This window comes from Cygnus atratus, chromosome 3, assembly GCF_013377495.2.
Source record: "Cygnus atratus isolate AKBS03 ecotype Queensland, Australia chromosome 3, CAtr_DNAZoo_HiC_assembly, whole genome shotgun sequence".
Taxonomy (NCBI): Eukaryota; Metazoa; Chordata; class Aves; order Anseriformes; family Anatidae; genus Cygnus; species Cygnus atratus.
Genome location: NC_066364.1, coordinates 98175183 through 98199903, shown reverse-complemented (window position 1 = coordinate 98199903; position 24721 = coordinate 98175183). Strand labels below are relative to the sequence as shown.

The 24721-nt window shown below is 40.3% G+C and overlaps 1 protein-coding gene across 4 annotated transcripts; it reads left to right on the top strand.

The window, feature by feature from the left end:
• Nucleotides 1-20: 20 nt before the first annotated feature.
• BROX (BRO1 domain and CAAX motif containing) lies at nt 21-17636 on the top strand. Of its 4 annotated transcripts, none has more exons than XM_035558964.2 (13): nt 21-210; nt 1496-1651; nt 2440-2546; nt 4220-4316; nt 5677-5772; nt 6442-6514; nt 6864-6969; nt 7531-7620; nt 8297-8382; nt 9721-9802; nt 10988-11138; nt 12452-12611; nt 13098-17636. In XM_035558964.2, the coding sequence occupies exons 2-13, from the start codon at nt 1551-1553 to the stop codon at nt 13182-13184; spliced, it is 1236 nt and encodes a 411-aa protein (XP_035414857.1). In that variant the 5' UTR covers nt 21-210; nt 1496-1550; the 3' UTR covers nt 13185-17636. The 4 variants fall into 4 exon arrangements, with proteins under 4 accessions (XP_035414857.1, XP_035414862.1, XP_050566067.1 ...); XM_035558969.2 differs by having other exon boundaries at nt 193-346; nt 13098-17630; XM_050710110.1 differs by lacking the exon at nt 21-210 and adding an exon at nt 554-685 and having other exon boundaries at nt 13098-17630.
• Nucleotides 17637-24721: the final 7085 nt, after the last annotated feature.

Genomic DNA, 24721 nt, shown 5'->3' with positions numbered 1-24721 from the left:
CGCCAGCGCCGCCCAGCGAGGGCGGCTGCGCCGGCCGCGCCCGCGACATCGCTACCGGGGCGGCAGCGCCCGCCCGCGGCTGGGGGAGCGCCGGCCCCGCCGCGCCGCACCGCCCCCGGCCGTGACCGAGCCCGTCGCCGTCACCGTGCCCGGGCGGGGACCGCGGCGCTCTGCTCCTCCCCGCCGCTCCCCGCCGCCGAAGGGCCCCAGGTGAGCAGCGCTGCCGCGGGCGGCCCCGCTCCGCCTGCTGCGGGAGCCAGCCCCGTGCCCCCCGCGGGCCGCCCCGCGCTCCCGGCCAGCCTGCGCCGGTGGCACCGAGGGGTCCCCGCCGGCAGGGAGGCCGCGGGTAAGCCCCGGCAGCGGGCCCCGGCTGCTGCGCCTCGGCCCCGGGGCACGGCAGGCCCGGCGAGCGGGGCCGGGGCCGTGCCCGCCCGGTGCGGGGGCTGGGGGCGGAGGGGGGGGCACCGGCGGGTCCGCACCGCGCGGCTCGATGGCACCGGCGCTCCGCTGGCGCTGCCTGCGGCCGGGCGGAAGCGGCGGCGGGGCCGGTACCGGACGGGCCCGGCGCCGGGTCCCGCAGCGGCCTGCCTGCCTGCTGCCGGGGAAGGCGCCCGGCCCGGTCCCTGCCCGGCGCACCGCGCCTGAGCCCGCGGGAGGCCGGCGCCGCGTCCCGGGGGAGATCCAGGCAGGTCTCGGGGCGGGCGTCGGCTGTGGGGCCGGGCTGGGTTCCTCAGGGCTTTGTCCGCTGGGGTCTGGGAAACCGCCGTGGGCCCGAGCTGCCCGGGCACTCTTTGTGTGTCCTCGTGGTGAGGAGGCTTCTCCTGTTGCTCTGTACAAACCTTCCTTGGTTTAGCTTGGGCTTGTTACATGCCGTCCTCTCGCCGTGCATCGCTGCTGAAAGCTTCTAAAAACCCATCGTCAGAACGCCTGTCTTAGATATGTTCCCTGAAACTGAAGGAAAAGAAAAAAGATAGGCCCTTTTAGCTGTACCCTACCACATCGCCAGCTCTGTTGCAAATATGTCCGGGTTTCAGTAAGGGTTATTACGTAATTACCTTCATCGATATCGGTAATGTCTCAATAAAAGCTAGTAATACATCGATCAGACACAATATGATGATCGTAATGAACCGAGATATGCCTGTAAATGACGTCGGAAATATTCAGCCTTACACAAGAGAGAACGATTTTTTAGTTCTTTAAGTAAGAAGGTATGCGGCAACATAGAACAAAGAAGGTATAGCTTTTTGCCCTACCTAAAATAGTTGCTTCATAAAAAAATATGTATTTTAACAGAATGAAATTCTAAAACTAAGCATGTGGACAATGAGGACAAGGCCTATGAAAGCTTAGTGTTTCAAGTGGAAAACGTTCTTTAGTGTAATTATATATATAACTGCTCAAATTAATGTCTTTCCTAATTGTTTGCATTTGGAATTAATTTTATTTTGTTTTTGTGAACTGAGGAGCACCCCACTTGTCTCTGTTTCTACAGGCACTCGCTTCTTTCCACACTTCAGATTTGACGTAAACAACACTACAGAAAGAAAATGACTCACTGGTTTCATCGCAACCCTTTGAAGGCTACAGCTCCTGTCCCGTTCAATTTTTACGGGGTAGCCACCACTCCAGCCGCAGCAAAGATTTGCAAGTAAGTGTGCTTGTGATTAACTTCAGTCTGTCTCTGACAGTTTGGAGGACATCTTGAAAAATAATGGTTACTCTTCAGTTTTTGTTCTGAAGATAACTAGGAATGTGTGGGCTGGGAGACAATGAAACACTGATAATGCTGAACATTTAGTTACAAAGAATGAATTATCCAGTTCTCAAGTTTCTTAGTATACAGCAAGACCTATTATAATAATTCAGAGGCAAAAGACTAAACATTTCATTGTCTTTCTGATGACTATGCATTCTTCTGCAAAAGATTGATTAAAGTAATTTCCATAAGTAAGACATGAATGTTCAATTGTAGCAAGGAATATGATGAAAAGAGATCTCAGTTTTCGTAGATCTATCCTTATCTCTTCATATGCTTATCCTATTCTAATGTTGAAGAATGCTTCTTGTTACTTCTTTCCTTCTCTTGCGCCCAACCTCTTGGAGATAAAAGAATATTTATTAATCTATTGTTCTGTCACAAACTAAAACAATAAGTACTGGTTACCCATTGCTATCTGTCCACAATGGATTACACTTTAAACTAAAAAAGTCAACCTTACGTATCCAGAGGTGAAAGGAAGATTTTTCTCTATTGATTGGCATCTTTCTTTTAAAGCAGCTTTCCTTGTGTTAAGGTAGCTAAATTGAATGCTTAGCTTCCTTAGCCAAAAGAGTGGTGGTAGACATGGGTGGGTTTAACAGTGTGTTTTCAGGTTAAACTTCTTGGTTTTCTTTTTTTTTTTTTTTTTTTTTTTCCTTTTTCTGCTCCCCATACAGTGATTTGAGACTATCTCGAACACGGCTATTGGAGCTATTTACAGACTCGAGTTGCAATCCAGAAATGATGAAGAATGCAACTGACTTGTACTTCTCACTCTTACAAGGTAAGAACATGCAAAACTGCTAATAAAACAAGAAATACATAGTTTGCATTTTAATGACACTTCTCTCAGATTGTCCGTTGAGCTAATCTTAATGTAAGAAGCTCTGCAATTCTCAGGAAGCCAAGTATCTTCATGGTTTTTGTGCTTGATACCAGTCATGGGCACTTGTGAGGCCCTTTCTGCAGGTTTCAGTGTCCTTTGTGACCTGACAGCAGAAAGTGTTGGCAGTCCTGTCCTCTTGCTTTTAACCTCGTTCTGCTTGCTGGAGGAGAAAATGTTTGTCTCTTACCATTGGGGTGAATTGCTCAGGTATAAATTGAATCTTGTTACTTAGTTGTTAGGAGTCCCTCTTCAGTGTAAACTCCTGGTTTGTCTAATACTAGATAATCGAACTTACTGCAAGTTTACACTTCTGCTGCTATTTATCTTGGGCATATATAGTTTCTCATTAGCATAGCATCCATATTTTCAGCAGGTGGTCACCTGTGATGGAGCATTCCCTTGAAATCTTCCTCCTGCCAATATTTTTATAACTCTCTCTGTAGCAGTCAGGTGCTCAGACAAGTTACTCAGGAGTAGGTTTACAGGAATCAGATGACTGATGAAAAATGTGTTACCCTTCAGTCTGGAAGGTGAAGCAGCTCAAGTTGGTGTAGTTCTCTCAGTCTTTGCAGGGGTGTAAGCTAATTAAACATTTTAGAAAAATTAAGATAACAGTCAAAGTTACTGCAGATAAGAGTTGGAGAGTTTCTTCAGGAAAACACTGTGTTTGGTCACTAAAATCTCTCGCACATGAAAGAAACAAGTATTTTCTGTCTTCATAAATGTGTCAGAAATGAGAATTGTAGCCCAAATCGATGGTGTTGCAAGTCTCGAGTTCTTGAAGTCTGTAAGACCTGACTAGGCCCAAACCAATCTTTTTCCTCCCTGAAAAAATCTTTCTTAGGCTTGCATACGCTAGCATTTGAACATTCCATAGCATGAGCTCCATCCTAGTGCCTGCTGCTTTCTGGGCAGCTGGACATGAAGAAGCAATTTCCTGCAGCCCCGATGACTAGCTGAGTCCATGCTTATAAGCCTTTTTTTCCTCTTCCTGTTGACCAGGCAGCTTTCCCTGGAATTTCCCTGTCATCATTACAGTAGCAGCAACAGGCACTCGTGAGCAGCCACAGCGATCCTGTACCCAACTCTGTCAAACTCCCAGCTAGTCACCATATGGGACAGGGAGACATCTGCAAGGTTTTCCTTAAGCAGTCAAGACTTAAAATCATAGAATGGCTTGGGTTGGAAGGGGCCTGCCATAGGCAGGGAAAAGACTTGCAGGGTTGAAGGCTTGCAACGTGTTCTAGTGAAAAATGCCCCTGTGCATGGCGGGGGGTTGGACTAGATGATCTGTAAGGATCCCTTCCAGCCCAAATCATTGTATGATTCTGTGGAATGGTAGCCTGCTGGGCAAGGTGTTTTTTATTTTTTTATCATAGCCAGTTTGTCTTTTTGCAAGTCTTACTCTCAAGATACTGAGGAGTAAAAGTCCCAGCAAGTAACATGGATTTTTCAGTGGTACAACAAGAAACATTTATCTGTATTCTCATTCATCCCCGTTTCTTTGTTACTAGTTTCTGTTTCTTTCTTTGATATTGCCTGGCAGTACTTTTTTTTTCCTTGTTCTGTAGGTTTTATCCTTTCACTGGATGGCTCTTCCCAAGAATGCAAGTTGCGATATATTCAGAACTTTAAGTGGACAGACACATTACAAGGGCATGTTCCCAGGTACGTATGCTTTTATGATTATAGGGTATGCAGCTGTTTTCTTTTGTGCTGTCATCTGCGCATATATGTAATAGAACATGTGAAGGAAAACTTGAAAATGTAATGAATGCTACAAAACATACAGCAGATGTTGCACATGGAGTATTTTTCAAAAATTTGTTGCATTGTGTTTTTGATAGTTGCCATACTGTATTAGGTGTACTAAGGTGTACGTACTGAAGCATGTGCTGCATTTATATAAAAAGACATGGTAATGCATGTTAATGGTAGGAGGACTCATTGTTTTTAAGTTGATCTACAAGCTATATCTACAGTTGGCTAGAACAGTGCAAAAAAGAACCTTGAGAATATTTGTGAATTGAATATGAAAGCATAGATTACTACGTTTTAAAACTTTCTCATTTGGCAGTACTACCTTGTGACCTTTTTTTTTGAAGTCCAGATGTTTCTCAAGGTCTGATTTTGTTGATTTCCTCTGAAACTCCTGGTACATACACTCCTAGTACAAACAAACAAAGCTCCTGCTTTATGTAGGAGTGTAGCTCTGGAGAGAACCTTCTGGTTTATTCAATTGTCTCTTTATATCGTAGGTAACTGTGTTGTATAACCATGCTTACACATTTATCACACTTAATCTAGAAGCAGTGCTCGACTTCCTCAAACCTTTTATTCCCCTTAGAAGACGATCTGATGATTAGGGCTCTCTTCTAATTTTGTCACGGGTGTGAACATTTGTTCTGGTGCCAGCATTATTCTCCTCACTCTCACACCATTCTTTTTAAAGATAATTAGCTCCTAGGCTATACTGAATTTGTGCTTATGAGTTGCAGTCTTTTCAAAAGCCACGTTTTTAGCTTTGGAAACTTCTTGTTATTTGCCCATGCCATTTGACTGCAGTTATATAAATACTTGCAATAGCATTCATTTGAGGGAGATGTAATAGACTCTGACTTATTCACTTAACAGCTACACTTTTTAAAGCAGACGTTCCAGAGCAAGGCTTTCCACAAAATGTGCAATTTAAAAAAAAAAAAATTGGAAAAATGTCAGCCACACCCAAAGCTAAACAAATCTCAAGTTACTGTTTTAAAATAAAAGTTCCCAAATGGGAAGGGTAGGCATTTGAATGCGGGAAATTAAAATTATGAACTCTTAAAGGGAATAAGTAAAAACAGAAATCTTTTAGTCAGTTCCGCAAGTAAGTATGTTTGAACTGGGAATTGTTGACTTGTACAAGAAAAGTGCTTTATGAAGAGAAATGCCTGCTTATGCTGCCGAACTGTCAGCAGAGAGTTTGTCAGAACAAAACTGAAAATACTAAATTGTTTAGGGTGGTGTTTTTTTGTTTGTTTTCCTTTAGTGCCCAGCAGGATGCAGTATTTGAACTGGTTTCCATGGGTTTTAATGTAGCTCTGTGGTACACAAAATATGCATCAAGACTTGCCGGAAAAGAAGAGTAAGTGTTTTTCTTTTCTTAGTAATTCTATTGCAGCAATATCCCATCAAAAATCATAGGTTCTGAATTCTGACTGCTATAGTTCATGTCCAGCTGAGACATTAGATGTTCAAGGGAGCAGTTGGCCTTCGTTTATGTTTTTAATGTGCAAGTGCACTTCAGTCCCCTCTTCTGCTTGTGAATGAAGAGTACTGATACCACCTGGCTATGGTATAGAGAAAGTGTCAGTTGTGAATAAAGCCTTCCTGTTTCCTGCTCTAGACATCTAAGTACAAAGTTCAGATTCTTAAAATCACAACTCTGCTGACGCTTAGCCCTGCAGATTTCTAAAGCTTTGACTTTTAACATCGAGGGTCCTTTTTACTTAAAAGTCATTACAAGCTCTTGTGTTTCTTTTTACAGGTGAGTTCTATATGATTATTAAATGATTGAACACTACAAGAAAGTTTTTGCTATGAAGGTAGCACAGTACTGGGACAGATTACTTAGAGAGAGAGTGGTATCTCCATTCTTGAAGGATTTCAAGATTCAGCTAGACAAAGCCATAACTGACTTGATCAACTGTTGGCCTTGGTTCTGCTCCAAAGCTGGGTGTTTCAGTAAATGACACTTAGAGGTCCTTTCCAACTAAAATTTCTGTGATTCACTCCGTATTCTGTCCTTCCTTAGTATAACAGAAGATGAAGCAAAAGATGTCCACAGAAGCCTGAAGATAGCAGCTGGGATCTTTAAGCATTTGAAGGTAGAAAAACTGTCTTTGCTGTCTGTTCTTTGTCTCTGAGTACTTGACTTTTTCTCTTAGAAAAGCCTTTCCTTTTCTGATGAGATTACAGAATAAACCAATACTTTAGACTACCTGAGTGATACAGGGAAGAGAAGTGTATTAATATATGTTGTTATCAGGTGATCCCTTTTTCTCATTGGCAGTGGAAGAGTAATCAGTCTGTCTACCCACTAGTACCTGCAACAGTGTGGCCAGCTGTCTTGGGACCTTCACTGAGTGTTCCATCCATTTAGGAATAAGGGACGTGTTTTGCATTGGCAACAGTGGTATTAAACCTAAACTGACTTTAGACTTGCTTTGTATTTAGGAAAGTCATATTCCAAAATTGATTACACCTGTAGAAAAAGGAAGAGATTTGGAAGCTCGACTTATAGACTCTTACATCATACAGTGCCAAGCAGAAGCTCAAGAAGGTACCTTCAAATACCTGTTTGTTGGGGTTGGGAAATGGTAGTCTTTGTCTGTGACTTCTGTGAAGTCTGCTTTGCAGCAATACCAGCTTTTTCTTCTGAAGTACTGTGGCTTAGTGGAGGTGGTTGCTTTTAATGAAACCTAAGTTACAATTTTAGGAGAAAAATGCCCCAAATCAGTCTGATACTATAAATTTAAGTACATTGGAGAATGTGTGTCTTTTTCTTTACTTTCATGCAGTAAATATCAACATACTCCATACTTAATTCACACTTGCCTAACATAAATTCCCAGTTCCTTTCCTTTAAAATATTTCCAGTGTCTGTTTACTGTTTAGTCTTCGGACTAACAGTCCTTCAGCTTTCCTATTAATTTGAAGTTATTCTATTCAAGAAACAGTCTGTCTTCCTTCTGCAGTTTGCTTAACTTGTGAGAACATATTTGTTTTCTGCTAATGTAAAGGTTTTAAAATGTCTCTGCTAATTTAGTGTGAAGTTTTCAATTAAGCTTTAGTACTGTGGTGTGGAATGTGGGTTTTTTTGGTTTGTTTTTTTTTTTTTCAGTGACAATTGCTCGGGCTATTGAACTGAAACACAATCCAGGTCTAATAGCTGCTCTTGCTTATGAAACAGCTAACTTTTACCAAAAAGCTGGTAAGCGTCTTGTTTTTTTATCCTTAGTGACCTGGTTATTACCAGCAGACATACTTCAATTGCTTGTCAATTGCAATATTAAGGCTGCTTCTCAGTGGGTAGTTAGTGGTAGGAAATGCTAGTGAGAGAAGACAAGACAGTAATGAGCAACGGCAACAAACATATGGTTGGTGTAAGTGGAGTGTGTTTGGCTGTCTTTGGGCAGCAGAGTGTGATGCAGACAAGTAAGCTGTGTAGCAGTTTAATTCTCTATGTCCTCACAGATGAGCAAGCTGATCTGTAGCTTTGCAAAGGCAAGTGGGAAAAGTGCAAGAGTACATGAATAAATATGAGAGAGAGAATATTGTAACATACATAGTATTTTTATAAGTCGCTGCTTGAAATTAAGCTAGGATCCAACTTTGAAATGCTGCCTAAAATATTTGGGAAAATTACCCTTCCAAACATAGTGGTCAGCTGTTTTGGGGATTCTAGGAACAACTGCACGACAGCTCAATAAACTGCATGTTTTTGGTTTTCTCATAGTTTCTTTACCCATTTGCGGGAGTAATTTATGTCACTTTGTAGCTACTTTGTAGTTAAGATCCAATGTTAAGTTTAAGAATTCTAGTCTTTGAGTGTGTGGGGATTTTCTTTTTCAAAATGTCTTAAAGAGTAACATTACATACATTCACAGATCAAACATTGTCCAGTTTGGATCCAGCCTATGCAGGTAAATGGAGGAAGTACTTAAACTTGAAGACCTGTTTCTATATGGCCTACGTAAGTACTTGATTAATATCAGTCACGATTTTTAATGTTATCTAAGGTCTGCATAGGGAATGGGGGTTATGTATTGCCTTGACTTTCTTTCCATGCTATGAAGAGACACTGCAGTATCAGGGGCATTTAAGGTGTTTTTGTTGAGCCAGGTGAAATTTCTGCAGTGTGGAATTTACTGTGATCACCTATCTTTAAGTGAAGCCAATCAGGTTGAGCATAATACTCGTTTTCCATTATCTTTATCAAAGTCTGATTCTAGGCATAATTCAGAGCTGCTCATTTTTTTTATGAAAGCCTTGAGTGAAGCTGCATCAAATGTTAAGTGCAATTCCAAGTCGTGTCCCTTTTATCATGACTGATCTCTGGTGCAATGGCACTCTTGGGATTATCAGCTGCTCCATTTGCTGATTGCTGGTTAGTTCTTCTGTCCTGTCATAGTATGTGATGTGGCTATTTCATAGTGGAAAAAAAAAAAAAAGGGCCCAAACTACACCGTTAAAACAGTTGTCTTTCTCTTACTTTAAACCTGCAATTAAAAACTTCTAGTCTTATTAGCAAGCTTCAGAGTAAGAGATGGTCAGAGCTGTGGTAGTTGATTGTCTTTTACTTTTTAATTTCTGTAATATGGGCAACAACAGATTAACGCTTGATGTACTGTGAGATAGGATATTAGAGGAAGATATGCAAGGTATACATTAGTTCATGACATTGTTCCTTAACTTACAGTATTTAGTAGCTAAGTATTTAAACTCAATGTCTCCTGATAATAGCAAAAAGGCCTCAGTTCTCACTGGAATACAGTATTGTCTTCGAGCATAAGTGTGCAGGAATGGGGCTTTTTGGGGTGGAAAAGTTGTTAGACTACGGCAAGATATCTCAGGGAGTAGAACTGGTCTCTCTTCTGGATTCTCTAATGTTTGTTGCAGGCTCAGTTTTTGTGTGTTAAGGTGGTTTAGTTTTTAGTCTTTGCTTTGTAAACTTGACGGATGTTGATCCTCGTTCTGTGATAGGGTTTAATGCTGCACACTGAGACAGTGAGACAGAGATTTGAACTAGACTATTTACTGATGCTTTTGGTGCGAAAGCCTTCATGAAGCTCAAAGTTACTCTTGGCTAGACTTGAGGCAGATTGCTTTAGACCCAGCTCGAGTGTTTGTGTTGAACTGCGTTGTTCAGAGTAAATGTACTGTGTCGTCAGCGCTGCTTTGACTTGCATTCCCGAATTGTCAGCTGTCTGCAGGGAACGGCAGCTTCAAAGACAACTGATCTAAGGAAGAGCAAAAGTGAGTTGACATGGGAAGTACCCATACTGGTAATGATTTTGTCCTCTCTCATTAGGCGTACTGTTACCATGGTCAAACTTTACTGGCCAGTGATAAATGTGGGGAAGCAATTAGATCTCTCCAAGAATCAGAGAAATGTAAGTGTGATTGAGACAGGATTATGTATCTGATGATGACATACCTGTTTTATTTTGCTGTGTTGTGTTTATTTGTCTCTTACAAACTGAAGATTTTTCTCTCTTGCCTGGTAAAAATCCGGCACACTTTTAAATAGACAGAATACTTTTTTTTTTTTTTTTTTGGGGGGGGGGGGAGGGATCTGTCATCCCAAAGGCTGTCTTTCATAAGGGGGCTGCAGAAAATTTTTTCTTCATTTCTCAACCTGTTAAAGGCTGGCTCTGAACTGCCTACAATACAGTATAAAAATGAATTGATTGGTCAGCATGTTTTCTGCTCTGTGTGTTAAGTTACTGCAATATTTTCTGCTTTGGAGATGGCTTTGTCTTAGATTAAATAGTAAATCTAGACGATCACTCATTTCTCAAAGTTGTTTTGTTTTGGTTTTGTTCATTTTTTAAACAGGTTTCAGTGGTTTATTTCCTTTCTATTCATTTGAAAGGTAGATTAGTGGAGCTACGTACATGTTTGTAGTAGTTCAAGGACTTCTGAACAGCATTCTCCTTCAAAACTATTGCTCATGTGGAAATGTGTTGTTCATACTGTATTGTGTAAAGACAGGCAGCTTTTTCTGTTTTACCCCAGTGGCCCGCACTGCGTAACTTTACCACAATGTGTAAAAATGCTCAAATCATCTTATTTGAAACTTATAATTTTAAAAATGTATAAAAAGAATTGAGTAAGAACAAACTAAATTGGATTACTTGCAGTAAAACAAATATTGTGTTTTTTTACTGTGCCTGCTGTTCAAAGAAGAGTGCTTGTTTTCCCACTCCATATTAAGTACTGTTTATTTTTGTACAGCAGCTCTGCATGGATATCTTCATACCCATTCTTGTTCCCTATCGTGTTGCACAGTTTTCAGGCTTACTGTTGCATTTTGCCCCAAAAGTAAGAATGCTTCTGTGATTCTCTCTACTCAGAAAGCTATCTTTTTTTTTTTTTCTTCCTGTTCCTAGTCTACTTTTTGGATGCAGGAAATCTTGGCTGGAAGTGCTGCTGCCTTTTAGCTAGTTTATTTTTGTTTCTAAGAAGTAAGAAGCCTGAATGGATTCTGATGTCTCTTAACAGCTCAAGCTGTAGATCAGAACTGTCATTTAACAAACTCATGTAACAGATTTTTATTACGTTCCTTTCTTGCAAAGTTTTTGCCAAGGCTGAAGCATTGTGCAAAGAATATGGAGAAACCAAAGGGCCTGGGACTACTGCCAAACCTTCTGGACATCTCTTCTTTAGGAAACTAGGAACTTTGATCAAGAACACACTAGAAAAATGCCAGAGAGAGAATGGTTTCATGTAAGTAATTTGGGGTTGGTGCAGTACTCTATATGGACTGTTAATACCTCATTTGCTTTTATTTCAGGGTGGGATGGTAAATTATTCTTCAGTTCTTGTATTTCTTTAGGGCATGAGATGTAACTTGGAACTGTAAATTGCTTTGTTTTTTCTCTTATCAGATTTGCTGTGGGTCTGTGCTATCACCCTGTGTTCTATGCCCGTTCAGCTATGTAGGTTGAAGTGATGTGCTGGAGAGCTTAAGCTGTTTCCTTCCTTCGATCCTCAGCTACTTTCTCTTCTACACAAGAGAAAGTCCTGCAGAGGCTGCTGGGTTGCATTAATGACCTTTTCCCTGCTGCTGGGATGTAGTAGACAAAAGAGGACGGAGGGGAAATGGAGAAGACTGATAGCTGATTCCGCTTTGCTACCAGAGAAGTCATGCCTTCCATGAATAACATGCTTAGGGTGCTAAGAGCTTTACCAATCTAGGTATAATTAACGTTAAGAGTAGGGATTTCTGTTATTGTCCCTTCCAAAAAACGAGTTTCAAAACGGTTTAAAATAGCAAGATTAGTTTGACTTTAGAACTCTTTTGCTGATTCCCTTCTCTCTTCCCCTCATGACTTAGTATTCCATAATAGGTTTATTTCCCATTTTTATAATATTTGAAGACCTGTGTCTTCACCGAGAATTGACTAAACACAAAGGATTGTCAAGTATGTCAAGCTGAACGGCAAATAGGAAAAGAAAGCAGGTAACCAGTGACTGTTTAGGGAGATGTGCCTGCCACAGGGCTCTGACACAGCACAGGAAGCAAGTTAGTGCATATCAGTAATTGTCAGCTTCCAACCATTGTTGGTTTGCCAAGGATAGATTTATATCCTCATTCAGGCTGTGTGTTGGAGCAAGTCTTTGTGGGTGTTGCAATGTCATCGCTATTACGCAGTGTGGCACATTAAGATTGATCTTGCAGTAGCAAAGCAAAGAGCTGTCCGTATCCTTTACTTTGGGACATATTTTGAGGTTTGTTTGTTTGTTTGTTTTTCTATATGTCTTTCTAGACAAAAGGTGGTCTTCTCATTGATGCCTTGGGAATAATGGTTACCAAGTAGGAAAGAACCCACCTAACTGGGTATGAACAATACCAAGAAGGAATTGCTTTTGTTTTAAATCTTGCTGAGAATGCATTCTGGACGGTGCCTTAATGAAATGGAATGAGAGCAGCAACGATAGCCACTGTAAAAGCCCAGATTGTTTTTCTTTAGAATTGCAAACGAGACTTGCAGAGAGAGTTCATTGTGTTTTCAATATACTGCTGTATTCTATTACAGCTATTTTCAGAAGGTGCCAGCAGAGGCTCCCCAGCTGGAACTAAAAGCAAACTATGGCCTAGTAGAGCCTGTTCCTTTTGAATTTCCTGCACTGAATGCACACTGGACTCCTGAAACACTTAATGCATTTGATCTCACCAAGAGGCCAAAGGATGACACTGTAAGATAACCTTATACATTTTTCTTTCCCATTAGCTTTATTCTGTCTATAATAAATAGGTGTTTTGTTCTTTTGTAATGCTTTCCACCTCAATGCAGGGCATAAACACAAGGCTACCACCTGAGCTCACATTTCTCCTGTGCAAGGAGGCAAGTCAGTTAATCTCTGCCACACTGTTGGCATCTAGAAATTAGGAGTAATTCTTTTCCAAGTCTTGAATAGGAGGAAATTCTCTGATGTGTATAAGATGCTGAGATGTTACAGGAGTGAATGCTATAGAAAGGTCCTTTTAAGAAAATTATTCATTTACGGATGCTGAAATAGTCACCGTTGAGCTTTTTTTCTTCCTCTTTGGTCAAAGGCTACAGCTTTGAAAAGAGAAAGGACTGTTAGTTTAGGATATGTAAAGTTAGCCATGCATAAATGCTGTGCAGACACAGTGGTTTGTACTTGTGGTATTTATTTATTTTTTTTTCTTGTTCACAGGCTAAACCAAAACCAGATGAAGAAGTAAAGCCTCTGAAGGAACCAGATATAAAGCCTCAAAAAGACAGTGGATGCCAGATTTCTTAAGTGTCATAAGTGCTTTGAATTCGCTTTAAAACTGTATTAATTGGACTCTGGGGCTTTTAGTTCCAATCTCCCTTTTTCTGGTTCTTCTTTGTTAATTTAGAAGACTAATTTAGTTTACTTTTGTTAGTATACATCTATCTTGCTTGAGCATGTGATGGATTTCTAGGAGTTTATATCTGACTTATTTTTGGGTTTAGCGGGATATCATAGAATGAATGGGCTTAAATGTTCATATTGTGCCTCTAGAGAGTTTCTTTTTGTGGGTTTAGTTTCTGCCCACAAATAGCAACGGAAGTATCATGATTGTAATTTTTAAAGATTTCCCATTAAAATATATGCTTATGATGTCACATTCTGCAAACCAAAGTTTGCAGGAACAGTTATGTTTATTCACATTTGTCATACAGGCTTAGCATCCAGTTGTGTTCTGGTTCACTTAAATGTAGTAAGTGAAGAAAATCTGGGTTTGGTATTTAACGATTCTATGGTATTTAACAGCACTTTCACAGAACTTGGAAAATCTTAAGTTCTGCATAAATGGAACACAATTTATATTCTTCTGAAACTCTTAGCCTCCATTCTTTCCTTTCTAGATTAAGGTTCCTGTATAAGCATTTGTATTGAGTGAAGTACTTTATCTTGCATGTCATTAAGTTAAAATCCCTTAGTATTAAATTGTATATGAAAGTGATGCAGCAGGTAATATGGAAGTGCTTGAAAGTTTGAGTTTTAGCATAGTTTTTGCCAAAATGGAATGTGGAGCTATTTTGCCAATACAGATTTTTAATTCTCTTAAAAAACGTATTGCAGCTGTAGTCATCTGCATTTGCTTAGCCTGCCCCCTTTAAGGATCAAGCTAAAGTTAACTCATTTCATAATCATGATTTTTTAGTTGCTCATTGTTCTTCAGAATTGTGTATTTATGTCAATACTTACATCTCAACTTAATTGATTTTCTTTCTACACAACTAGATTCCATCTTTCCTTCTCCCCTCACTTTCCCTTCCATCTGCTACGTCCAAGGGCACAGGCTTACCTTTGTTTGCTAGTGCACATGTAGATGCTGGGACTTGTTTCCAGTGAGGCTTTTGGCTGTGGGTGTATTTCAGTATATAAATATCTTAAATTAAGCAGATCATGACTAAATCATTCCCAAAAAATCTTCTTAGGAAAGGTTCTTATATGGACTTGTAATTCTTGATTCTTTGGATGTTTTCGTGAACCAAGCGGTTTGGTTGAATCAAGTTCGCTGTAAATAGTTCAGGGCATAACCAAGTGGATTGTGTCAGATTGCGGTATTACTTAAGCCTAGCTGTGTAACCTCTTATGCCATAGCTGTTTCGGTAAATATGATGTAGTAGTTTAAAAATAGACTAATGGAACAAACTAATTCACTTAACATGTGTTGCTTTTCAAGACAAACTTTGTTTATTCGTAGTTAAAATCCTGTGGCAAACACTGGATTGTTTTGCCCAAGAAACTGGAGACTGTTTTGTGTGCAAAGCATAGAGTGCCGTCAGTCAACGAACAGTTCTCTCTTTGGTTTTGTTGGGTAGCGGCAAGAATTACTGTAAATATTATTTAGATTGCCTTTGCAATATGCTCAAGAATATAGATGAATTGACTGGAAGTTTCGGTTAATCCGGAAGCCTAACAACCATGTTCCTTCCATTATGATTTCTTTTTGTAATTCTTAAGAATGACGTATTTTGAATGGTGACTTTTTAATATTCTTTTGCTGCAAGAGCCTGTTTTTTCTGGCACTGGTTTTAGAGGCTCTCAAGGCTGAATCTGCAAATGTTGTTGGTGTAAATAGTCTTTAAAAACTTGTGCTCAGTCTGAATACTGAGCACTAGGCCCTCTATTTTGTGCTTTTAAAATGTACTGATAGTCTTTAATCTTCTATAAAGTAAACTATTAAGTTCTTTGTAAGATTTGTATTTAAATACTTTTAATACGCTTCTTCCATGTTTCATGTTTCTGGGTTTACAGTAGTTAATCTCCACCCAGCACGTGACACTCCTGGAACTGAAGGACTAAATTTGGCCCTAGGATGCTGATGCCTGCCTCCCACTGGCTTTGGTAGAGGAGTTTTGCCTGTCAGCCTAAGGATAATATTTGGTCACCTGACTATTTAGCATGAATATGTGGCGTGCCTGTAATGATGGTACTGGTTCATAGTATAAGCAAGAAAACATACCCGTATCCGTGTAGAATGCAGCCACCTTAGCACTTGAGAATTTCCAGTCTTGCAATTTTCATACGATATGATTGTAAATATTTCTTTCTGTCCTTTTAATTTGGTTGCACTGATTTCATTATTGTGCTATTGGTAAGATTTTTATGGGAAACATTACTAAAATGTATTTTTAATTGTCTATGAATAAAATAAACTCATGAAGCATTTCTCTTCAGGAAACGTGAGAAGAGCCAGTAATTTGTCTGTTTTCCATGTGAGTTCAGAGAAGTTAAATTTCTCAGTATTGGCTGAGGGATGATGTGTTACTCTGTACCTGCGCCTAGTATCTAACTAGTATCTAAACTGAAGTTTCAGCATTAACGTAAATCCTGTTCATGCCTATTATTTATTCCTGAAACTCACAAACAAACAGAAGAAATTGTCTTTTAAAGGTCATTGCCAAATTATTACTGCAATAGGATCTGGTGGGTGTTATTGTTTTTAAGTATAGCCCAGTTGAGTGAGGAATAAAATGCAGTATCAATTGTCTGGCACAGAAAAGGCCCTGTAGTGGGTATCTGTCTCCAGATTTTGAGTGTGCAGCACGTTGGCCTTTCCACATTGACGTTTGGATTTGTTCAGATCGTTTTCTGCTGGCGATGCTCTCAAATCGAACAAGTGTCACATGGCAGCTGAGGGCCCCTTGATCAGCTTTTCATGTATCAAGTCTTACCTTCGTTGGTGTTGGTGTCTTTGTGGATTGCAGCCTATCTGAAGCAAGCCTGTACTCTGATTAATTAAACTTCAGTGGAATCAGATACGATGAGGTTGACCAAGCAGCTCTGTTTTATGAAGACAGTCACCATGTGATCTTAACCTTCATAGTTTGAGAATTTGTATATAACCACAAGTTTCAGAATATCATTTAAGATAAACAATCTGAATGTGTCAGTTGTTGCTTCATCATTTAAAATATTAAGTATAATAGCAAGAAACCGAATCTATCATGAATGTTACTTTTTCTGGTTTAATACAAATGTAATAATTACAGAGAATGTTTTATCCCTGTTGTATAGCCACAGGAAGACTTAAGTAAGCAAGGTACTTTTGTGAATTGGGTGCATGTAGAAGTAGTAGCTACAATGAAACACTACAGGACAGGTGGTAGGAAGAGGGGCAGAGGTTCTCTTTATCTAAAAAAAGAATAGTCATTAGGCATGATTTGGTATGCCTATACAAAGTTCCAGCGCTCGCAAAGGTATGTGATGTTGTAGGATATTCTATATGCTACGTGAAGGAACTTTCATATGTGCAGATTGCTGCACAATTCTTTACATTGCCAGCAGGTGGCAAATAAATTTATAAGGAACACATTTTTTCATTCTCAGAGGCATGGCTGGCTCTTTCATTTCCTGGTGTAAATTCATGCTAATGCCCTTTAGCCACTGAGGATCTAGCTCAGCTTCTAGAAGAAAAACATAGCCTAAGGAGGTAAAATGCTAACTATTTCTTCCACGTGTGGTGTACTTGACAACCTGCAAGTACAACTCTTACCACGTTTTTTCAAGAGTAGCAATTTATGTATGCCTTTGTGCTGTTTTTTTTTTTTTTTATTTCTATTTCTACCCACCCCCTTGGTCTGCTCTCCCTTTTACCTGTTCTTAACCTTATGCAAAGTTTGCAAATAGTCAGGACCTGCCCACAGTTCAAATACAAGCAGTTCTTGCATCCTGTAGCTTTAGGGTTGGGTTTCCTGATTTCCCGCTGGCTCCGCACTGCTGCTAATGCTACAAGGCAGGTTTTTAAGTGAGCAGATTCTGTGTGAAAACACTAAACATACTGAGTCTAGTGTCTCTTATTTATTTGTCCTGGGAAATACTACTCTCCTGCATCTATTTTTATGTCATGGGCTGTCCCCAGAAATTTTTACAGGTGGGTTTCCTTTTTAATTTGTTGATGCTAAGTATTTTTCAAAAATGCATGTTTGACCTTTTGTAGCTTTTGAAGCTTTGTAAAGTGACTCAACACTGAATTTTTAGTGTAAAGAGATCTGGGACATAACTCTTGTAAAAAGCACAGCAGTACCAACCTCATTGCCTAATTTGTTTATTGATGTAAATTTTGTACTTTTTCTTCTTCACCTTCCCTCCAGTAAACAAGTTGCATGTATAAACAGTGAAAAATAATTTTTTTTCCCTAGCTGGCTTACAGACAGAGAAATGTAAATAAATAATAACTGCACAAAAATGAGTGCTCCTGTGTTTAAGAACATCAGTGATGCTCTACTCTTTTCTCAAGGATTTCCTAGTTGTGATGTGTAGTTCCATATTATCTGAGCTTTCCCCTGTTCGTAGAATCACAGAATATCCTCAGTTGGAAAGGATCCGTAAGGATCATTGAGTCCAACTCCTGATTCCACCCAGGACTGCCCCAAAATCAGACCAATAGCTCCTGACTATTTGAGAGCGTTGTCCAAATGCTTCTTAAACTCCAACAGGCTTGAGGCTGTGACTACTTCCTGGGGGAGCCTGCCCCAGTGCCTGGCCACCTTCTTGGTGCAGAACCATTCCCTAACATCCAGCCTGACCCTCCCGTGTCCCAGCTTCACGCTGTTCCCTGTCGCTTTCCGCAGAGAGAAGAGATCCTGTACCTGTACCAACAAGTTATCATTGAGGTGTTTTAGGAATCTCCTGGATCTGTTTGTGTCATCTGTGTGGAATTTCCAGTTCATGTCTGGCAACTTGAAGCCACCTCTAAGGACAAGGACGGATGATCCCTTGAAATATTTCATCAATGTCATCATCCCGGCTGGATGGCCTATAGCAGGCTCCCATGACAACATCCCCTTTATTTGCTTGTCCCTTAATCCTGACCCAGAGGCTCTCAGCTGTGTCATTGCACACTGCCAGCTCCATGCATTCCAACCCTGCTGAAGAGCCCGTAGCCACCCGTCATGACACCACCCCAGGACTCTTCCCACCAGGTTTCGCTTATGCCAATGGTGTCACAGCTCTGGGACTGAGTCAAGGCTTTGAGCTCCTCTCGCTTGTTCCTGGTGCTGCATGCACTGGTGTTAGAAACATTTTAAATGTGCTTTGTTGCACTTCATGGAGCAGACTGAAGGACCTCACTAGCACACAATCCCTCAGATTTCTGCGTGCTGTCCCATAGCTTATCACTGGTGGGCCTCGCTTTATCCCTTTCCTCCTTTAAAAAAGCTGTACCGATCAGCCTTGCTAACTCCTACGCAGAAATCCTTTTTCCCCTCTGAGAAAGGTGCAACCCATCAGGTACCAGCAGGCCTGGTGTTGTGTAAACCATCCCATGACTGATAACCTGAAATTCTGCCGGTGGCACCAGCCCTGCAGCCGCGTGTTGATCAGCTGGGGCTGCTCGTGCCTTTCAGAATTGTTGCCTGCTACCGGGAGAGAGGCAAACACTACCTGTGCCTTTAACCAATTGCCCCAAAGCCCTGAAGTCCCTCTTGATTGCCCTTGCTCAAGTCCCTAGACAACCAAAATAAGTAAAAAATGTATAAAAAATAGACCAAAAGAAGCATGTTCTTAAATTAATGGTAAGACCTTGTGACTCCTGTCATGTGTTTGTCACTCTTTCTCTGCCCTTTTGAAGGGCAGTGAAATTACATTTTCTGAGATTCTGACTTGTCTCTATGATGCAGAATTTGGTCTTTTTGATTTTTTTAGAACGTTCTTATTTTGAAATTCATCTTACTGAATCACCTTTAATGCAAAAAAAAAAAAAAAAAAAAAAGCTGTCTCTCAAGCAATACAGGAGCCCGTAGCTGATGTAGATCATCACAGCTACTCAAAAGCAGCTGTGCTCAAGATTGTTTCTGCCTGTCTAATGCTAGTCTTGAGCTCTTTGAGTCCTCATTTTCAAGACTGCTTTGCCTGGGATGCTGTGTAATTTAGAGGGAAGGTGGCATCGGAAAGAGACCTGTACCTTCAGTATCTACTGTACTAGAACTGCGCTCGTGATGGCTATCTTGATGAGCAGGAGGAGGATACTACCTTACAAAAGAATGAGGGGAACAATAATGGTGGAGACAATTAAGACCTCAAAGAAGCAAAATCTCCAAGGAGGATCATTTATTTTGCAAATGGTGATACCATGGAAGAATACAGCACGGAAGAGGAAGAGGAAGAGGAGGAGCAGCAGCAAGCCTGTTGATACGGTGAGCTCCGGTTATTTTTCTCTGGGGCTCCAGCAGGAAAAACAGGAAGAAGGCAATGCAGCTTGGATGAAACAGTTTCCAAAGCCTCACCAACTATCTATCTATATCTATGTCTATATCTATGTCTATGTCTATATCTATATCTTCAGAACTTTCACATTTTGTCCTAGTCTTGGAAGTGAATCAAGCAGCTTTACTCCCAGAAGTGCCTCCAAGTGATGCACCTCTGAGACACATCTTTCCAAACTCAGACCTCCAGATAACTGTTGCATATCTTGACTATCCTAGCAAAATCTACTGTTCATGGTGGAATTCTGTGAAGCAAATAATTTATTAGCTGAATCTAGCCATGGACAATGGTTAGTGAGGCTTTTTCAAATCAATTAACACATTAACAGGCTTTCTTCTTTCCAAAGTGGCAGATCACTTCATATTAAAAGCTGTGTGGTACAAGACAATGTTTAGTGCAACTTCATGGATGAGCTTGTCTTTAGGTTTAAAATTAAAGATTTCTTCTTGTTTCTGTTCTGTATTCCATGCTCTCCTGGAGGCTGTATCTCCAGTTTTGGGCAGTTCGAATTGCAACTGCTTCGTTTCTTAGTAAGTTAAAGTTTCTCCTCCCCTCCCCTCCCCTCCCCTCCCTCTTTCTCTTCTCATCACTTGGCTTACATTAATGACGGATTAATTGGAATGCAGTCACTACTCAAATAACAGAGTTGATACTTTGCTGGTTTTTCTCCTCCTTTTAATATTTATTGGTATTATCTCAAGGGATTATCACCAGGGTTTTAAATGCTTGAAGGCTTTTAAAATTAAGTATTTTGTTTCAGTCAGATGATATATACTATCAGCAATGAAATATTCAGACCAGATTGCTTGGTATCAACATATTGGTCTTTTCAGAAGGGCACATTTTACAATAGCTAGAAAGGAGCTGTCCCTGTTTTTGGGTACCTACAGGCAGCCTTAATGCAAGTAAAAGAGCAATTTGAAAATAATGGCAGAAACTGATTATCACACAAGTAGGTAACAACCAAAATACAGTACATTAAGTATGCTGTGAATTTTGTGCCAATTAGAACAATGTGGCAGAAAGCACTTGCAGAAGAACCAGAACGGGTTGATTCTAATTAAAGATGGACCATTTTGTCTGGCTCTTGCCCCAAAACAGATGGAGTCATTCTTGACAGGCTTGTCGAACTTATTCTCAGAGACTTCTAGTCATGGTTACTGCATCAGCTTCCTAGGTAATTGATTCTAGTGGTTTTAAATGATTTCACTAAAATTCTTTCCTTATGCAATGTAGACCATGCCATCTGCATTTCAAGTTTCTCTCTTGTCCTATCAACAAATTATCCTTTTGTCTTTCATGATCTTTTCCCGTATTTGACTGTTACCATGCCTCCTTTTCGATCTGTAGACTAAACAACACCATGCCTTTGCATCTTTCTGCCTTGGTTTTATTTCCTGAGATATTTACTCATTCTTACTCCTGTCCTCTGGACTTTCTCTAATTTGTCCACGTGCTTTTCAAATGTTGTCATGCCCAAAACAGAACAGAAGCCTCCAGCTGGGGCTCACCAAGACGGAGTAGTACATAACTGCTACCTAAGCAGCTGTTTCCCATCTTGTCTGAGTGCAGAACCCTGAAATTATTTCCTTACATCCTGTGTGTTTTTTTTTCCAGAATATTTTGCAGATATTCTTTTGAATTGTATTCCTATTTTCCACAATGCTTTCAACTGTTTGCAAAAATATATTCATATATTCATAGATATATCTATTGCATCAAGCCATCCACTAATGAATGTACTAAGTATAGTCAGAGCCTTGCTGTCTGTCCCTCTGTGCTGACAGCAAAATATTGGTAATTAATCCCTGTATGCTCTTTCACTGCAAAGCAAGTTTTCTAAGAAAAATCAGACCCATGGCTGACCCTTTTTATCTGAAGTAACATGAAGCTACTTACTGCCATTCCTTCCTCTAACGTTCAATACACTTTGTGCTATAGTGATTTTTTAAATAAGCACCGCATTGCTAAATATAGCATTATGGAAGCTGCTTAGATAAATTATTGTTTATTACTATATAATACATTAATTATAAATTAAAATGATTACATTACAATTAAACAGCAAAAAGCAGCTTAAGATGTCAAAATAAGTTACGCAAAAAAGTATGAATAGCTGTTTGGAATCTGAATTCAGTCCTCTGGCCTTATGCAACGTAACAGGCTTTAGTTACAAGATCATGCTCCGCTTTTTTTCCAGAGGACCACTGCCTGACTTTTTGCAGAGGATAGTTACTCACTCAAGAGAGCATGGTCTATTTTAAGTGTCTTTTACACATCTGTGCAGTCCTCTTTTATTTGCTGTGTAACATTGAAATGCTGTACAGAATAGGGACCTGTCCATCTCCCCTTGGGTTCTCAAGGAGCAATGGCACTTAAGTCTCTGACTTCTCTGCAAATATAAATTTTTACAATACAAACACAAGAGTCAAATTTGTCTGTAGTCAGCTAACTCAGAGTACCCAGCTACAAATGTCATGGGACATTTAGTATTTTACACCGTGGATTATGTTCCTATTGTGTGCTTCTGTAGTGGCTAATGAAGGGTCAACACTTCTGCCAAAGGACTGCAAGTATGTCAAGCCGGAGCCTGGCAGGCACACATCAAGCAAATTATGAACTGTCAAAATTCACATGGGGATTAAATGGGAGCTCTGGGACAGAGGCTGCCATAGTGTCTAACTCACTGTGTCACCTGCAAGCTGCCTCTGTTATAAAAACATCTTTTCTTCCCCCTTGCTCCTCTGTCTTCTGTTTCATTCACGTCTTCTAGGCTCTCCGTGACCAAGGGTGGGGTTCCTATGGACAGCATCATTACTCACCCACAGTCCTTACCAGCTCCAAAGGCAGATTCTGTTAAGTCCAACTGATAAGGAGGCGTGACTCATGGGGGAAAATGATGCATGATCACAGGATATACAGCCCCTTTTCCATTAGTCAACATAAGTAGGGGATTTAATGAAAAAATGCAATGAAAAGAAACTCTGAAACTTGTCCTAAATTTGAACTCTGCCACTCATCTTTCTTTTAACTAAGTTCACTCTAAGGTTGTATTTTCAAATAGTTTAAGTATACTGAAAAAATAAAAGAAGAAGAAGAAGAAGAAGAAGAAGAAAAGAAAAAAGGAAAAAAAAGAAAGAAAAAAAGAAAAATAAAAAGGGGAAAAAAAAGAAAAAAGGAGAAAAAGAAAACGAAATTAAAAAAAGAAAAAGAAAAGGAAAAAGAAAAAGAAAAGGAAAAAGAAAAAGTATTTTTGTGGATTGTCCTATGTCCCTTCCACACATGAATCTTCTCTACAGCTTTGTGTGTTTGGATCCTGGGCAAACATTCCCAGGGACAGCAAAAGCTGGATCTATGGCCCTCTCTGTTCAATCTCAAGACTCTGAAACACTCTAGTTCCTCTGTGGTTTATAGCAGTGAAACAAACAAGAATTGTTTTAACATGGACTATAGAAAAAACATTATTTCTCTCCTACCCATGTTTTCAAACATTTGGAAGTCCCTTTCTTCTCCATGTGGCACAAAATACTTCAGCACTAACAACAGATTATCAGCGACTGAAAATAAAGTTTCTGATAAGTACGTGACATTAATTACCGTATTGCAATCAGTGTGACCTACAGGGTATATTAATTAGGAGGTAGTGAGTCGGTTGGGTTTGAGCTAACTCTACTGCAGGTTTACGAAAAGCAGTTGAGCATTTGAGACTGGACTGAGATAACTGGATGGAGAACAGGGTACAAATACAAAAAAGGTGTAAGGAGCAGTGAAACAGGAGAAACCGGCCCAGGGCCAGGAACCGAGGGCATAAAGAAAAAGAAAATGGGTCATTAAAACAACTGCTGCCAAGAACATTGTCTCAGAAAGCTGGCACCCAGACAACGCAGCAGTGCTGCCAGAAGTTTATTCCAGGCTGTGTTTGTCAGCTCGCTGCAGGCAGGGCAGTGCTGCGCCTGACAAGGTGGGGCCTGGAAGCAGTTGCAAGGAGTTCATTTTCTTTGGAGATCAGCAGCTTCCAACAATATTAAAGATGTCAGTTCAATTTTTTATCCCCTCCACAGAGGAAGGCGGATGTATGTAAGGAGGTGGAAGTGGTTAATTGCTCTGAGGTTGTAACAAGGTCCTGTAATGAATTAAACTGAGATGAGTTTAATTGAAACATGGTGTGGAAGAAATTTTTTAGACGGCAAATGGAGTAAGTGAGATATGGCTATCCCAGAAACGCTGGCCAGCCATTTGGAAAAAAAAACTTTAAGGGCTGGGTTATGAAGGAGATAAGTAAGGAGCAGACTCTCAAGCAAGAAGGGGGTTTTCACTGAGTAAATCAACTGTGCCCTGTGTCAGCTTGTCTGCTGATCCTTTAGGTTCACATGGATGATCACTCTGTATCATTAACTGCCATCAGATAAAATGCCCATTGCCAAAAGCCCTTGAGTATAAAGATGATGTTCCAGTTGTTATTTCTTTTCTGTGTGTTTTCAGCTTATGGTTTCCTTGGAGGGAAGCTTGCCATGCTGTTTGGACTCAATGAACCTAAATACAAATATGCAACAATAGTGGAACACTACAGGGCCAGAAGGAGGTAAATAAGACCTGTACCTCAGGAGCATGGAGAGGATGCACTTTACTTAACTCTACTCCTGTGATTTTTGCCACATGAGATATTAAAAAGTGGTTTCAGCCCTGAACAATTTACTGTTGGAGCAAATTTGGTTTGGTAAAACTTTTCACTGTTTCACTTAAGGCTATTTGAAAGCTTTAGGAGAGTCTTGAGTATGATCATTAGCTTGTGTCCTATGACATGCACCGATCCTCTTGTATGGTGTGATCTGCAGTTACTGTATTTAAGCTTCATTTTGATTGTAAATGATACATGAAATTGAACAAGTAAGAAGTCAACACAGCCTTAGGGGTTTTATTCCCCAAATCGATGAGGTGGGGGTGCATGGCAAAGGTGATGCAGGTGTGTAGTCAGATTGTTCATTTTAGCGTCACTTTCTTGTACCAGAATCGGAAATCAACACTAGTCTGGAAAAATTTTTGGGAAAAATATTGGCCCTATTTTTGTGGCCAGAGTCAGGGTATTGTGTTAA